Source organism: Abrus precatorius, unplaced genomic scaffold (assembly GCF_003935025.1).
Source record: "Abrus precatorius isolate BTA unplaced genomic scaffold, Abrus_2018 Scaffold10, whole genome shotgun sequence".
NCBI classification, from domain to species: domain Eukaryota; kingdom Viridiplantae; phylum Streptophyta; class Magnoliopsida; order Fabales; family Fabaceae; genus Abrus; species Abrus precatorius.
In genome coordinates this window covers 25,514,228-25,530,521 of record NW_020874292.1, presented here as the reverse complement: position 1 = coordinate 25,530,521, position 16,294 = coordinate 25,514,228, and the positions used below count along the sequence as shown (strand labels likewise).

Below are 16,294 nucleotides of genomic sequence, written 5' to 3'. Positions count from 1 at the left end.
AGAGAAAGAAAAACGGCATGATAAAGTTATTCCCATGTTATAACGAATAGAGGTGAGATAAATTCTACAAAATTTAATAAAATGAGTTTTAATTACTCGAATAAAATAATGATAAGGATAGCAACACACTTTTTGTAATGTTAAAATTTACCAAAAAATACAAAAATAAGTGAGTTCCTATCTTTTTTTTTTAAAAAAAAAATATTTATCTCATATTTTTGTAGTTTTTAATAAAATTTAATAAATAATTAAAAATTATGTTAAAAATAATATGTTAGCATTGCACTTTTCAATAATAATAAAAGCCTAAAAGTAGGAAGAAGTTTGCCTTTTTCTTTAAGGTTTATCCTCTTCATTATCAATAAAATAAAAACTTAAAAAATCAGATCAATCAAAGAATAAATAACTAAAAGAAGGTTACGAATAAGGTATATACTATTTTTTTAAAAATTCCAACTTATATCTTAATAAAAATTATTAATTAATATCTTAAAATATTAGTTAATGAATTAAAAATATTTTTATATAAAAAAGTATAATAATGTACTCTTGTAATATTTAATAGAATCATATCCGATGACAGTATCAGGATACTTTTAATATTAATTTAAGTGAAAAATATATATCTATTAATTTTTAAAACTAAAACATTAGTTTTTTTTTTTGTCTGAAAATTAAAACATTAATTAACCCTATTTTTATTAATAACTGACATATGCATTACAAGGATGGGGCTTGAAACCCAGCTAAGCGGTGTGAGTGACCCAGCCCACCACACAAGTGTTTGTAATTAAAATCACAGAGTCAGCAAATCCATTCCAAAATTTCCATTCGATCCCATTAAAGAATTGAGAGAAAAATAGATGGTTGTGGAAGATACCCCAAAATCAAGCATGGCAGAGGAGAACCCTAATAGGGTCATGGCGGAGAACGACGACGACGACCTAGAAGAGGGTGAGATCATCGACGAAGAGGAATCCTCCGGCGCTTCGAAAGCTCCGGCGACCCTTGTCCGGCAGCCTCACCCGCTGGAGAATTCTTGGACTTTCTGGTTCGATAGCCCTTCCGCTAAGTCCAAACAAGCCGAATGGGGAAGCTCTATCCGACCCATTTACACTTTCGCCACCGTCGAAGAGTTTTGGAGGTTAAGCTTCAATCTTTCCCCTTTCTTCTTCTCTTTCCCCATTTCTCTTTCTTCTGGGTCTTAACCTAATTCACTTTTTCTTGATTCTTGCAATCTTTAATATATTTTTTTCTGTGTTATTTTTCGCTATTTCAGCATTTACAATAACATTCACCATCCGAGTAAGTTGGCCGTTGGGGCGGATTTCCACTGTTTCAAGTATAGGATTGAGCCAAAGTGGGAGGATCCCATCTGTGCTAATGGGGGAAAATGGACTGTGACTTTTCCTAAGGGAAAATCTGATACCAGTTGGTTGTATACGGTGCGTTTTTAGAGTTTGTGATTTTGAAATAAAATAATTGTGTATTTGGTTAGGTTCGTTGTTATATAACTAATAATAGTTATACTAATTCTTTTGTTTTTTTGGGTTCAAGTTGTTAGCGATGATTGGAGAACAATTTGATCACGGAGATGAAATATGTGGAGCAGTTGTGAATGTCAGAAATAGGCAGGAAAAAATTGCTCTATGGACTAAGAATGCTGCCAATGAAGCTGCCCAGGTAACATTAGTTTTTACTACTTTATTTTTTTATTAGAAGTTCTTAAGATTTTCTGTAATAAGGTTCTTGTGAATGTTTAACAACAATGTTATATGCTGACGGAAGGGTGCCTCTTTGTCAATTTGTTATGAGCGAATGACATGCTAGATAAGGAACTGGATGGTTCTTATAAAACATTGTTGAGCCCCCCTCTTACTATTGCTTTTGAGTATGAGTGTAAAGAACAGATAGATATTCACAGTTCTGAGTAGTTTAACGATTTTGTTATCCACAGCATTGAGTTTAAACATCCTAAAACAGTAGATTTCTGTTAAAAAGGAAGCCTTTTATTACATTAGAGATGCAAAAGTGTGATAAATACTTTTTTCAATAAAACTTTAATATTGTTGCTTAAACTTACTTTTAAGGGCTGAAGATAACAATTGTGGGAAGGAGATTTAACCATAATTGTCTTGTCAGAAATATTGAGCAATGCTTTGTAGGCATACCACATCTAATTTGCTCTTGAACTTGCTAAGCTACCATTCTGTGATTACACTGATTACACTGATTATTAGCAATACTGACAACTCTATGATATATTGTATTTTGTACACTTGGGGTGTTGGTATCTGCTTATGCTTGTGACTGCCTAAATCTTGCCGTGCCTGTGCGCTTGCAAGTGTCAATGGGCATGTTTGAGTAAATAACTTAGTATCTATTCGATATGCTTTTATCATAATAAGTTTGACCGTAAAGCTTACTGAAATAAGCTAAGTATATTTTATTTTGATAAGCTTCTCTGAGATCTTGTTAAAAAGTCCTTATAGATAGATCCTTGGCCTTGGTAAATGCCCCCCAAAATCTTGTCTCATTTATCTGGCAACTTGAGGAGCATCTAAATATATCTTCTTACAGGTGAGCATTGGAAAGCAGTGGAAGGAGTTTCTTGATTATAATGAGTCCATTGGCTTTATATTTCATGTGAGTAGAATTATATGTGTGCTTTCGCATTTGGGTATTACTTTATCCCAAAAGGGAATAATTTGCTGTTTCGTTTTGCTTTTGTTCTATTTCTCCAGGAGGATGCAAAGAACCTTGAGAGAGGTGCTAAGAACAAATACGTCATAAAAACTGTATAGCGTTTTTAAACTGGTAGCAATTGAAGGATGCCGTACATTTCATGTGTGAAGTGGCATGTAGATGCCATGTCTTTCCTCCGACATGTAGCTGAGCTAAATTCTAAGGCAGTTTTGTCTTTTATTTGTTGTTTACGGATAATTTTTCAGACTGAAATGTGTTTCATTAATAATAGTCATTTAGTTAATTGCTTCTACATTTAATCTACCATCCATGTGTCTGCCACTATTGGTTTTTCTCCTATGTATTCTACCATTGAAAATAGGTGCTTGCTATGTACCTAGACTTGAGAGGGTAATATCTGTTTCAACAAAATCATTAACTTTATTATTTATCAATATAAAATCTTTTTATAATACAGCGACGAAATTCTCATGCAACAACTGGAAAACAAAGAGTGTGTCAGTCAGTGTTACGAAACTTGACCGTTACCAATTTGGTGGCCATTGAGTCACTCATTGCATTGGCATTAGGAATGAAAATAGGCCATGTTTGAAAGAGTCTATGGTGTAACTTTTTTAAAGCTTAATTTATTTAATTAATAAGTTTAACTTAAATTTTTTTAAAAATTTAATTAATTAAATAGATTAGATTTAAACTTAAAAAAATAATTAAATTTATTAGAATGATTTATTTAAAATTTATAAAAATATATTAAATAATTTTATATAAAAATTCAATTGGTTTTGTCACTAATAACAAATATGACAGATAATGAACCAAACTTAAATTTTAAAATTATTAAATAAAGACTTATTTATGTAAAATTTACCTAACTTAAAGTTTAAAATTATTAAACAACCAAAACTTATTTATGCAAAATTTACCTATCCTATTTCTATCATTAATTAGCATGTGTAACGAACCAAATTTGAAATTTCAAACATTAAATTTTATGACAAAAAGAACACAAAACAATTAGGGACCAAAATACTACCGACATTTAATTTGTACAACACTAATTATGGATTTACAGATTCATTAAGATTTTCTATTTCTGAAGTTACACTTTAAATAAAAACTAAAATACACTGTATTTTTTTACATTAATTCTAATAATATAATAAAAAACCTTGAAACAAATACGGTTCATACATAAACTCACTTTAAAGGAACATTTTTAATCTAGTACTAAAAACTACACCACTAAACAGCACGGCGCCACAAATTAAACACAGTTCTCTTACGAATTCTTAATACAAATACCATGGTTCTGCCAGAAGCAATTGCTTGCACTTGCGAACAAAATATTTTTTTTGTATATATTTTTTCCAATTTTTTTCTAGGCCATCTTTATCTTAAGCCTTTTCCTATCAAAGACACCGTCTACAGGAGTCTTCCATGTTTGATCATGGTAATGCTTCAAGAATGTAAAACAAAATTGCAGGCGGGTAGTCCCCCAAGTCCATGCAGGTCCCAATTCACAGACTATATAGATTCCACAATATATGCATTTACAATAATTATCTGATTTCCTGTCTAAGAGGATATAAACAATTAGAGCTGGCAGAACAACATCAAGTTGTGTCGCTAAAAAATTTCGCCTTCTTCCCAGCCTCCGTTCAAAACCTCCTCATCTTCATCTGCGGTATATTCATCCTTGATAAACAAACCAAGCCGCTCCAATGGGTTCTCAATCAGAGGTTTATCCAACGTCTCCATTGCAACTTTGTAGCCATTTCTACCACCTACGGCCTTATAAGATAGTGTACAGCCACTCAAACTTTCCAGTTCTTTAATGATCTCCATATTATGTTCTATCTCAACGGTTCTTTTCATCTACAAGACATCAAAGTGAAAATTCATTGTTAATATACAAAATTCTAGTAAGAAAAAAAAAACATATAACTAAAGAACAAAACCTTCTCTATTGCAGCTCGTGCAGCTTCTCTTTCCTTTTCTCTTCGTTGTCTCAACTCTTCCTCAGCCCTCATTCTAGCAGCAGCTTCAGCAGTTTTGATTTGGGCTTCAATCCTAGCTCTTTCTGTTAAGCAGCATATCACTCAATTTAAGTATGATAAAGCATAAAAGTGCATGCAATATACACCAATTAAGAACTAGAAAACGAAAAGATATGAAGCAAATAGTTCCTCTCTAAACAACAAAGAGCAAAGAAAAGGAAAAGGGTAAAAAATTTATACGGCATCACAGTATGATAAAATAACACTAGCTACTGGACCAACCATTGATAACTTACTTTATTCCCTTCATCTAGAACATCAATACCAGTGTCTTTTGTGATATTAGATGGTCCCAAAGTTAATAACTAATACTTGAAATATATCCCCAATAAGGCATCAATTTAACAGGGTATTCCTACAGAGACAATTCGGTTTGTGCAATATATATAGAACCTTTACACACACTGATGGTAGATATAAATTACATGAAGCACCTTCTTAATTCCTATATAGAAAGATCAAATAAATTGAAAAAACAGAAGAGACAAATGATGCTACTGTACTGATGGGCATTCAAAATTCAAAACAAGCATACAGGTATGTTCTACCAAATTAAATTCCTACTATGTCTCAAGTAAAAAGTAATGAATTCACCTTCACGCTGAATCCTTTCCAATCTCTCCTTTTCCAGCTGCATTTTTAGAGGATCACCTTTATCACCCTAAAAAGAGCAATGAAAATTAGGAAACCATATTATATTGCACTCAAAAGTACCCTTTACTAAGGCAACAGGATAAAAAGTACAGCAATTGAGACTCCTTTTTCATAAGCCCTACATGTTCAAGAAGAGTCTTTTGTTGTGCTTTCAAGATGGTATCTGCAAAGCGACTTTTAAGCATGGCAGCGCGAAGAGCCTTTTTAGGAGACAACTGTGCAGGAAAAACAGGCGTACTCCATACTAAAACATTAGAAAAATACCAATTAAAATCCTACCAATTAACATGCAAAAGGTAGCAGTTAACTAAAGCATAAAGGGAAGAGAAGCCAACCTTCCACCGAGGAGGCATCAGTAGCAGGAGTTACAAGCTCGGAACTAGAACATACATGTTCACTATCCAAAGAACTTACAGCACCTTTGCATAATATCAACATCAAGTATACCAAATCAGCATGAAAGCAACAGGTAGAACATAACATATCACAAATCATAAATTCTTCTCACCATCAGAATCAGGATCAGATTTCTTCCCTGTAGGTGACGTACATTTAGTAGAGCAGTCCTGCAATTAGACATGAAGTTTTTTCTTAGATTAGCAAGTAAATGAAATTTTGAATTGCTGCACCAATTTGGCTAAAGATGTTGACAATATTATTAATACCTGTCTCAAAGCATCAGCACCACGAGCAGATAGGTCCTCCCTTCCTTCACATCCATCAGATGACACATCTAAATCAATGTGCAAATACAAGTCAATTGGGCAACAAAGGACAGTAATAAGAGAATCAGCCAGAAGATTGCCTAACTACCTGATGACACTTGAGTTGAATTGCTAGGAATTACACAATGGCATGTGATGTCACCACAAATGCTACACTTGCGTGTGACAAGTCGCAATGAAGAACAGGCCTTTACAGAGCCAGGAGGCTGTTCCCCATCATGGTTACCTTTGCTGCCTATAGAATACACAGCTATTAGCTCCTTTAGAGAGCCATAAACGCACACAGTATTCTGAATGCATCATACCTTTGTGCAAGTCCTTCTCAATCAATTTGAAAGGAATCTGTGATAATTTAGGTACCACCACCTATGAGTAAAACATTGTCAAAATAATGACATCTTTCAAAAATACACAAAAGAAACAAAAGATGTATCCAACTATAAGTTGATCATGGAGAACAAAGTTGGTAGAAGTATCAATTTTATTTCATCAATTCCAGTAAATATATTGTATCCTTGTATATCACAGTAATGCTTTTCTCCATCCCAGAAAACAACACTTACTCTAGCATCTCTTGCTGCCAATGAACTAATCTTATGTATTCCTTTGTGTTCAGATACTTGTGACTTTTTGGGCAAAGTATCTTTATGCCGTGGATGTGTCCCATTAAGACTTCTTCTAACAGTTTCCTTAATTGTTCCAGTCACACTTTTCCCATGCTCATCTTCACACTTCCATTTCTTATCCAAGTCTTTCCATTTCCTATCAAATACTTTCCTCAGTTCCTTCGCCATCAAATGAACATCATTACCAGGAGGATTATATGTCATGGCATTTGAAAAGGTCAGTCTGACATCAGCAGCAAACTCTTCAGCGCCAGAATAAATATTTTTCTCCAGCTTGGATTTAATAGTGCCCAAATCCATTGGCCGAGATATGATTGTAAAATAATCTGGAATATTCAATGCCACAGGATCCACTGGCTTACTGAACACCCAACTATATGGATGAGATATTAAACTCTTCAGAATTGTAGCACACTGCAGTGACCCTTTCCTGTCAATCTTCTGCCTTTTCTCTGTCTGGCCCTCAGTACTTTCTGCTGGTCCCCTCTTGTTGGAATCTGGCAGAGAGGATTTTTCATTTGATTTACAGCACCTACTTTCATCAATGTGAGACACTTGCTGTTCAAACTCACATTTTGGGCCAGAATCAACTTCTATCCTTTTGGTTGAGAACTTGATCTTCAATTTTCTATTGGGTACTATAGTTTCTGTGGCAATCATGGTGATGGAATATCGCGGAGTGAAAGGCTACTCTCTGAATTTCCAAGCCCTCAAAAACCAGAAATTCCCAATCCTTTTGAGACAAAGGCGTCAGTCAAGCAAGCAATGCTTCCATCTGAAGACAAATCACCTGGATAGCCCAAACAAATATATATTTAAAGAAAAAGAAGTTGCCAACAATCTCAGCAAGAATAACTTATGAATTTATGTAACCAGAAAAGGCAGCGCACTACTTGTTCATTTATACAAAATAAATTCCTTTCTCCAAATATATATAATTATATATAACGAAATTCCCCTTCCAATCAAAATAAAGTTTGTTTACAAAAATTGATCATCACCAACATAAAGAGATTATATAACATGTCATAATGAAGTCGAAAAAACTTTCACAACAGTAAAATATTTTCCCAATATTGCAACTAACCAAAACGAAAGAAACAATTTCAAGGAAAGATTCTAAAATCAACAACCCAATCCATTCAAATATAACGAATCAAATAGCTATACAAGTATGACAAGGGAGAAAATATGAAATACAGCTACTAAATGAAGCAATTGCAACATGTTATCCAGCCCTTCAAATCAACACACAGAACCAAACCTTCCTTGGATAACCAGATAAAGAGAACACATAGTCTTTCACTGAGTTCCGCATTCGAATCGAATTTGAAGAAGAAGAAAGACCGAAAATCGAAATCACGTGGGTTACCCTCGGCAACCCAAAGAACAAAACAGTCAACAAAATAAAGAAGGGAACCAAAAGAAGCTTAAGACAGTAGCAAAAAAGATTTAGGGTTTCGAACGAAAATACCTAAAATTGCAGCCCAGAGAGTGAGAGAGAGAGGGCTAAGAAGCCCCCCTCGTAGATCGACGCAACCGCAAGGAAGAAGAGGAGAAGCGCTGCCAAAGTCAGTGTGTGTGTTTTTTCGTGTGCCAGTGTTTTTTAGGGTTTTTACTTATCTCCGCGCGACCTTGACTTTTTAGCTCCTTTTTTTTTAATACGAATTTCTTGTTTTATTATTACTTGGGGCTTACTCCACTTCTTTTTTTTATAGTTAAAATAATGTCTTAATTTATTTCACTATGAATAGAGAATATAACAAAAATTTTATCCTATTATTGTTGTGATTTGTGATAGTCTAAATATCTAAAGCCACTAGATCGGAATATAAATATCTACTAACTTATAATCCAAGTTACATCGTATCACATTTGGGCTAGCTCGGCTCATGACAACATAACTAGATGTGGGCTATATTTTGGGCTTGTATTCCAGATTTTTTTTAAATAGAAGAATATGTTGGGACCAAAAAAACATAATTGAAGGAAGCGTTACTTACTGTCCACTGGATCTAGGATTAATCGAATAAAACCTAATAGAGGACAACTGAATCGGCCACTTGCCCATTCCTCACTATTGTCAATATATTTTTTGTATTTTATTTAAAAATTAAATAACTAATTGTTATATAATTAGTATGTATGCATATATATAATATTTGATTGAAAATTAAATTAATTGGACGACTGGTCTCTTAAATGAGATAAGTGTGTCAATCAAACAGTAATATACGTTACAAGTTAAAAAAATGTTGCTTAACATTTAATTCCAGTGTAATATTTATTTTTATGATAATAATTAGTCAGTAGAGAAGAATATTTGATAAAAAAAACTCTTATTTAAAAATGATTTTAAAATGGGAAAGAAATAAGGTGAAAAGCATTTTCCTTCAGAATCAAATTTTTGGTTTAATTTTGAAATGTCTCCTGTATTCAAGTCGGGTCAGTCCGAATTGGTTTATCTCAAATTGAATTAAAAAGTTGAGAAATGATTAGTAATAATGTTAGATAATATTGGAAATCGTACTTGGTAATAGTGTTATAATTATTGAATAATAATGGATAAATGACCTCTGGATGTACTCAAATTAACCCAACCAATTGAATTGCATGCATAGGATAGGGGTCACCAATCTGTACATTTTACACGAGTTGAATAATGCCTCAAATTTTGACCAATGAACTTGAAGAAATCACCATGCAAATGCTCTAATTTAACTATCAAAGAAGAATGCCTTGATTCCTAAGAGTTGGTGTCTAAAATGTAATGTGACACAAGTCAGAAATAGGTGGTAGAAGGAGTCCCTCCCTGCACAATTATTAGAAGCCTGCACGTATGACAAAACGAGAGAATGTGGTGGACTGTCACAAGCCATGAAAACCATATCCCAATAATCACTTCATATGAATGTCATAATCACTTCCCCAAACTTGTACAGTGACTTTTACACTGCTTACCAATCTGCTTCCCAACTGTACCAAGTAGCCCACGCCATTAGTACACTTTTTCCCGCACGAAACTTCCTCTATCCATTTGCTACGCGTATTGCTACTATCTGCTTGTTACGTTTTGCTATGAAGAATGAAGGAATTGTTGAAATGGATAATGCCACCAATTATTCCTCTGATTTTAGTACCTTGGTTGATCGGTCCTTTCTGCACTTTCTTTCTAAGAGATTCAAAAAGATACGAAAAATTTTGAACTTGTCTTTTACCGGAAGGAATATTAATAAAGTCAGAGGAATGCGCAATTCCTAATTCCCACGTAGTTTAGGATCTGATTTCATTCTTCTGATACCATTGTGTCACTTTGAATGCTTTAAATTAATAAACAGTAATGGATAAGGCACGAAGGTTGGATAATGACTCGTGTCCTCAATATCACGTTTCAGAGTTAGAAAAGAAAAACAAATTAATCTAACTTCCACTTATTTTGTAAACTTTTATAAATGAAATTGCAGTTATCAAGGTCCCGTGTGATTATTAATTTAAAGTTTTAAATTTTAAATAATTTAATTTAATTTAATTTAATTTTTAGTGTTAAGTCGTCTTACTTTTTTCAAATTTTAAATTCCACACACTAAATTTTAATGTTTTAAAGGTTATATTTGACAATCAAAAGCTAAAAATTCACAATCACCTCAAACAAGTCTTAATTCGTTTTTTCTAGAATAATTTTCAGATGCTTAAAATGCAAATTGTAAGTATTAATTTTTGAATAAAATTATTTCTAAATACTCTTAAACGATAGTGTTTTTTATAAATATTATGAAACAAGTGTATTTTTAGAGATTTTTTTTATCAAGTAAATTATTTACATTATTTAATTATTTTTAATTTAATGTTAATTTAAAAATTTTGAATTTTTTAATTTTCATACAATAGTAATAATTATAATTTTTATTCTTTTTAAAACTTTGCAAAAAAAGGTTTATAAATGTATGATATGATTTTAAATATTTATTTAAAAAATTTAATTTAATTTAATAATATTCATACAATGTCCATAAAAATTTCTAATGTTAATATAAATTTAGACAAAAAAAATTTATCCGTGCAAGGCTAAATATATGGAATGACCGGTAATGCTAAATCATTAATTTGGCAACTTTTTTTTGGCTAAAGGTTTCAACAAATACACAAAACAATCGCATATATATAGTAATGCTATACAGTACAATGAAAAATCAGTAGAAAACAGAAGAAAAAAGGTGGAATATATATCAGCGTTTAAATATTAAATTAAAAATAACAAAATTGCTCATATTTAAAAGCAAGGGCTAGGCCCCAATAAAAGCAAACATATTTTCATATCAACATAATAATCAACAGTTTAAAATAAAACATCTACAATAGAAAACGATGTATCGGCATGAAGAATTTAGATTTTTTAAAACGTCATCTACGTCACAAATTTTTTAGCTACCTAATTATTTATATGGCTAAAATATTTCTTGAAGTGAGACCCACGTCAATTCATAAAAAATGTCAAGAACATGCTTCCTCAAACATATTTTTATGATTAAGTAAGAATTATTCAAAAAATAAAATATTCAATGAATATTTTTTATGATAGCCTAAAATATTTAATTATATATTTAATATTTTTAACATGTATTTTCAGCAAAAAATTAAAAAATAATATTAAAAATATATCCCTAAATTGTTATATTTAGTTTATTGTCGAATCCTGAAATTGTTAACAAATAATAAATACCTTTTATAATAATTTAAAATATTTAAAAATATATATTTATATATTTAACATATACTTTTTAATATATATTAAAAAATCAATATTAAAAATTGTATTTTCAATTTTTCATCTTTAATTTATTGTCAAACTCTAAAATCGTACGTGTACGACATTATTTGCAGAAGAAAATATAAAAAGAAAAGAAGTGTGAAGTACATCTTTAATTATAATTTATGTAGTTATATTTTAATATATAATCTGTTTAACACATAATAAAAATTATGCACAATAATTTTTTATTAAAATCACGTTATATTGTAAAATTATACGTATTGATAACATTAAATGTTATAATCTTTAAACATATTTATTATTATTTTTTATATCTTTGAACGTGCATTAAAAAATTGTGTTTGTCCATGTATTTTCGAGTTAGTAAAATGAGTTTATTAACTTAGTCAATTCAAATATGCTCAATAAGATGTACTAATTTAATTTTAAATTTAAAACACGCGTCAAATATAAAATTTTCAACTTGATCCAATTAACTCTATTGCAAGTTAAACGTACTAAGAGGTTGTAAAAATTGAATTTGTCAAATGTGAACATATTCTTTTAGTTTAAATTAAATTTAAATTATTTGTTGTCTAGATAATCTGTTTGTCGACTTTAACATATAAATTCGAACAAATAAATTATTGATTATTTTCTTCTAAAATAAGATCAAAGTGACTATATTTGTCCCTAACGATTGTCTTAGTATAATAATTAATTGAGGGACGAGGACCAATCTCTTCAACCCTGTACTAATGAAATCAAGTACCAAAAAATAAATCCATCATTATGAAACTCAACTACCAATTAAAATAATAACTAATGAAGAACATAACTAACCAACCATGTCGTCAAGTTTATGAAAAAAATTAATTCTAAATACTTGTGAATATATTAACTCTACAAATTGTTGAAAGTACCTATTCTTAATAATATAAAGCAGTGTATAAATATTACACTTGCAAGATTTTTAAAACCGTGCAAAAAACTGAAAAGGAAACTTGAATGTGAAAGTACACACTTGCTACTCGGAACGCATCACCATAACTAAGATTTAATAAATAATTACTCAAATGATAAGTTAGAAATCGACTTAAATTATGATATTTGCTTGACGTTAACATCTCTGTTTGATTCTTCATTTTATTTTTTCTTTCAATCAAAGTAATTCCAATGCATAAAATATATGTTTAGGCTTAGTCATTGAAAAATTTTCACACAGGTCAAAATTTTCAACATTGCGTGATCTCGATGAATCATGATATAATACCTATATAAATTGAATAATTGAAAAAATAGTTAAAATGTGTGATAAGGTGAATAGCTGAGATCATATAATTTGAGATACCTTGCAACCACAAACTACAACCCTCCAAATTAGACGGTAGATATTGTAATTTAATAGAGGGGAACGGATCTTATGGAAGAACTCAATTGCAGAATTTTCTATTTTCACCAAACTGTGATGAACTCTGTTTGATCTGGTCTTTGGGGACAGGTTGATCATGCTGTACACGTGTTGCTGACATCTTCACAGCACGTGGTCTCGTTGTCAACCAAATAGCTTGGATTTTGTGATCCCACCACACTTTCCCTTCTCACATATCCTCCTCTCCTTACTATTCTGTTTTTCAAATTTTTACATGGCATTTCAAAATAATATATTAAATTATTGAAATAATTATGAAAATATAAAAATAAGAGAATAATCATTTTTGGTGCAAGTGTAGAGATTTTAGCATTCTAAATATTTATCATTTTTTAAAAGCAAACAATTTTTAATAACATTTTTTCAAAAAAAATAAAAAAAAATTTCAATAATGATTTTTCAGTTTAATACAGTTATTGAAAATTATCCATATTCCTATAATTTTTTCTCAAAATCCTATTCTTAGTATTTTTTTTTTCATATAAAAAAAGCCTGCTATTGAAATTAAAATCTTTCTTGGCTCCTTGAATCGATAAAATTAAGCATTTTAAAATTTGAAATTTATGATTTAAAATGTTTCCTTTTATCTATTAATTTAGTTGTTAAAACAATTTTTTTAAAAAAAATAATGATAGATGTTATGATATCAATTTAAATAGTATATAAATATAGCATTTAAATTAATTATATGACAAAAATAATATTGTATGTAATATTTTAATCTGATATTTTTTATTTAATTTATAAAAAATTTAAAATCTTTCATTTCTTTATTTTTGTTTGATACAACCATATTTAAAAATCATAAAAAATCATCGTTATTAATGACCAGGTATCGAAAGATGGCAAATGGTTCCATTCGTACCGTTCAGACATAATCAAACATTAAATGATGAAGTACCAATATAGTACACCATAGTGTCACGAATCTACAAGTATGTACTTTGCTATGACAGAACAACTGGCTGAGTACCGTAGTAATTAATAACCATAATTTTTTTTCTTATAAAAATCATATTATTATCACTTTAATGGTGTATTTAAATGACATAATAAATATAGGTAACAATGAATTTTTATTAAGTTGAAGAAAAAATTAAGATAATAACCTAAAAAATAATATTTCCCTTATTATTTTTTCTTTTAAAATAAATTGATAGTAAACTTACCTTATTGTCCAATTGTTTGGTGCAATCAACCAAACTTAATTACTCAATAGTTTACGAATTAAGAATGTCCAAATGAAAAATATTAAATAATTGCATAGCACGAGTTATTATTATTATTCTTTACGCGATTATAAGGGCTTATTTTATCGTTGATCTGAATAATGTCTTGGCAAATCACACTTACTCAACCCTCCTATCCTTGAATTTGTGATAAAATAGTTTGTAAAAATATTTTTGAGCGTATACATCCCAATAAAGAAAAAAAATATTCATGGTTTGTATTTTTACAGGATTCAGATAATTAAGAGTATAGAGTATAATTATTAAAAATAATAATAAAATTAATGGTAAACTGTAAACTTGGCAGGATCCATAAAAAGTAAACTCTGTATCTAGACGTAACTTGCATATTGATATGGTCTTACCTCTCTTTTGGGGATATAAACCCTCATACTGGTGATCCTCCGTTCAATTTTAAGAATTATATTTATATACAAAATTCTTATAATAATGATGATAATAATATTTTTCTATTTCCCCCTTAATTACCTATCTTATCACTTTGTTTTTTTTCTCTTTCTCTCTCACTTTAATTCATTAAACAGATATATATTTATAATATAACATTAGTTATATACATAAAGCACGGTATGATAATAAATTAAGTTATTAAAGGATGATTAAATAATAATTAGTATCTAAAGGTATTATTTTTCTTGAACCTATTTCCGTTCAACTTTCTTGAACCTATCTCTCTCTTTAATGTTTGCTTGACTGGACCGTACAGTTCGCGGGAGAGAATTCCAGTCCATGTTATAACAATACATTACCAAGGTGAATCTGCAAACAAACATTAAAACCAAATAATTGATGTAACATGCACCCACATATGACTAATTTCATCCTGAAAATACGATGTTCAATACATGTCCCATATATATATATGAAAGAGAGGAGGTAGGTTCAAGAAAAAGAAAATAGAGAAACGATCCCTCTACTGCAATTATGAGACATCCAATGGATGCCAAACAAAAATTGTTGAGGCTATAATTGGATTGCCAAATTTGGTTCTCAAGCTTATTGTCTTGTCCTCACATCATCGTTCTATTAAGACTCTAATATCGCCATTGTAGGGGAAAGTAGACAACTCATTGTTAATGCCTATCCTTTCCTGTCTTTCTGCCTAATCATAATTAAAACCCATCTTACCCTTCAGTTCCCTTTTATATAACACACACCTCATTCTAAATTTTTTATTTAGACAAAGGATTTTATTAATTATTCATTGTCTTTAATACACTGGTTAAATAATTAATAAATAGTAATAAAATATATATATATTATTGGATTCTTAATTAAAAGTTTATTTTTAATTTTTAAGATACTTATTAGTATTTTCCTTGGACAAAAATTTTATTTCAATTCTGCATTCATTTAATTTAGCCAGCTGCTTATTAACTTGTTTTTAATTTAGTCTCACACTCATAATTGTGCGATTAATCAGTTCTTCGTAGAATGAATTTGAAGCAAATTTCAACTACAGAATTATAAAAAAAAAAACCTACAAACAATGAAGTTTATTTTGATAAAACGTACCAGACTACTACCTCTTCTTCTCCGTCTTTTTTTCAGTTAGCTTTCTCTTCAAATTGTTGAAACATTTACTTTTAATGATGAAACACTAACAAAAGGATGAAGCAGAAGAAATGTGAAACCAAAAGAAACAACATACTACGCACAATTAGAAGTCCCAAACCGTTGAGGTTTTAGCTTCTAAACCTTCTCTTCTATCGATGAAGAAAAAGGAATTAACCAGAAGTGGGTGCAATGCGCACACCTTCGAACATCGTACGCAGAAGCAATGTAATCAACAATCCCCACAAGCAAAGCAAACTATACATAAACTTAAAATATAAATATAACCAAATTAAACTATGAAGCATATATATGAAAATTAATAAATTAGTTCACTTCGTTTCTAATCTTCAAATGTTCTGAACCTTTGCTGTTCCCAATTACAAACAATTAATCAATGAGACTCCAAAAAAGATCTCAATGCTAATTTTTCTCTTTTCTTGAGACAATTAATAATAACAAGAAGAAATAATGAAGGCAAATTCACTTTCACTTTCCCTTTCCCTCTCCCTTTCCATTTTCATTTTCATTTCCCCATCA

General features: G+C 30.4%; 2 protein-coding genes across 5 annotated transcripts; one reads left to right on the top strand and one right to left on the bottom strand.

Annotated features, from left to right (window-relative positions):
- Positions 1 to 779: 779 nt before the first annotated feature.
- On the top strand, positions 780 to 2,996 carry LOC113846626 (eukaryotic translation initiation factor 4E-1-like). Of its 3 annotated transcripts, XM_027475108.1 has the most exons (5): positions 782 to 1,144; positions 1,280 to 1,445; positions 1,558 to 1,683; positions 2,581 to 2,646; positions 2,745 to 2,996. In XM_027475108.1, exons 1-5 carry the CDS (start codon positions 864 to 866, stop codon positions 2,802 to 2,804), a joined length of 699 nt encoding a protein of 232 aa, XP_027330909.1. In that variant the 5' UTR covers positions 782 to 863; the 3' UTR covers positions 2,805 to 2,996. The 3 variants fall into 3 exon arrangements, with proteins under 3 accessions (XP_027330919.1, XP_027330927.1, XP_027330909.1); XM_027475118.1 differs by lacking the exons at positions 2,581 to 2,646; positions 2,745 to 2,996 and adding an exon at positions 1,767 to 2,045 and having other exon boundaries at positions 780 to 1,144; XM_027475126.1 differs by lacking the exons at positions 2,581 to 2,646; positions 2,745 to 2,996 and adding an exon at positions 1,782 to 2,045 and having other exon boundaries at positions 781 to 1,144.
- A 760-nt stretch (positions 2,997 to 3,756) lies between these two features.
- On the bottom strand, positions 3,757 to 8,418 carry LOC113846604 (transcription factor GTE8). Of its 2 annotated transcripts, XM_027475070.1 has the most exons (11): positions 8,243 to 8,418; positions 6,706 to 7,558; positions 6,448 to 6,508; positions 6,231 to 6,377; positions 6,083 to 6,150; positions 5,926 to 5,983; positions 5,753 to 5,836; positions 5,540 to 5,661; positions 5,358 to 5,424; positions 4,665 to 4,786; positions 3,757 to 4,581 (listed from the first exon to the last, which is right to left on the bottom strand). In XM_027475070.1, exons 2-11 carry the CDS (start codon positions 7,426 to 7,428, stop codon positions 4,333 to 4,335), a joined length of 1,701 nt encoding a protein of 566 aa, XP_027330871.1. In that variant the 5' UTR covers positions 7,429 to 7,558; positions 8,243 to 8,418; the 3' UTR covers positions 3,757 to 4,332. The 2 variants fall into 2 exon arrangements, with proteins under 2 accessions (XP_027330871.1, XP_027330878.1); XM_027475077.1 differs by lacking the exon at positions 6,231 to 6,377 and having other exon boundaries at positions 4,158 to 4,581; positions 6,083 to 6,126; positions 8,243 to 8,368.
- Positions 8,419 to 16,294: the final 7,876 nt, after the last annotated feature.

Excerpts from the sequence above, each read along its gene's own strand:
- LOC113846626 (XM_027475108.1), top strand. The coding sequence starts at position 864 with ATGGTTGTGGAAGATACCCCAAAATCAAGCATGGCAGAGGAGAACCCT. Across the intron at positions 1,145-1,279 it reads ACCGTCGAAGAGTTTTGGAG|CATTTACAATAACATTCACC; the intron begins GTTAAGCTTCAA and ends TCGCTATTTCAG. Across the intron at positions 2,647-2,744 it reads CCATTGGCTTTATATTTCAT|GAGGATGCAAAGAACCTTGA; the intron begins GTGAGTAGAATT and ends CTATTTCTCCAG.
- LOC113846604 (XM_027475070.1), bottom strand. The coding sequence starts at position 7,428 with ATGATTGCCACAGAAACTATAGTACCCAATAGAAAATTGAAGATCAAG. Across the intron at positions 5,984-6,082 it reads GTGCTGATGCTTTGAGACAG|GACTGCTCTACTAAATGTAC; the intron begins GTATTAATAATA and ends GTCTAATTGCAG. Across the intron at positions 4,787-5,357 it reads GGAAAGGATTCAGCGTGAAG|AAAGAGCTAGGATTGAAGCC; the intron begins GTGAATTCATTA and ends GCTGCTTAACAG.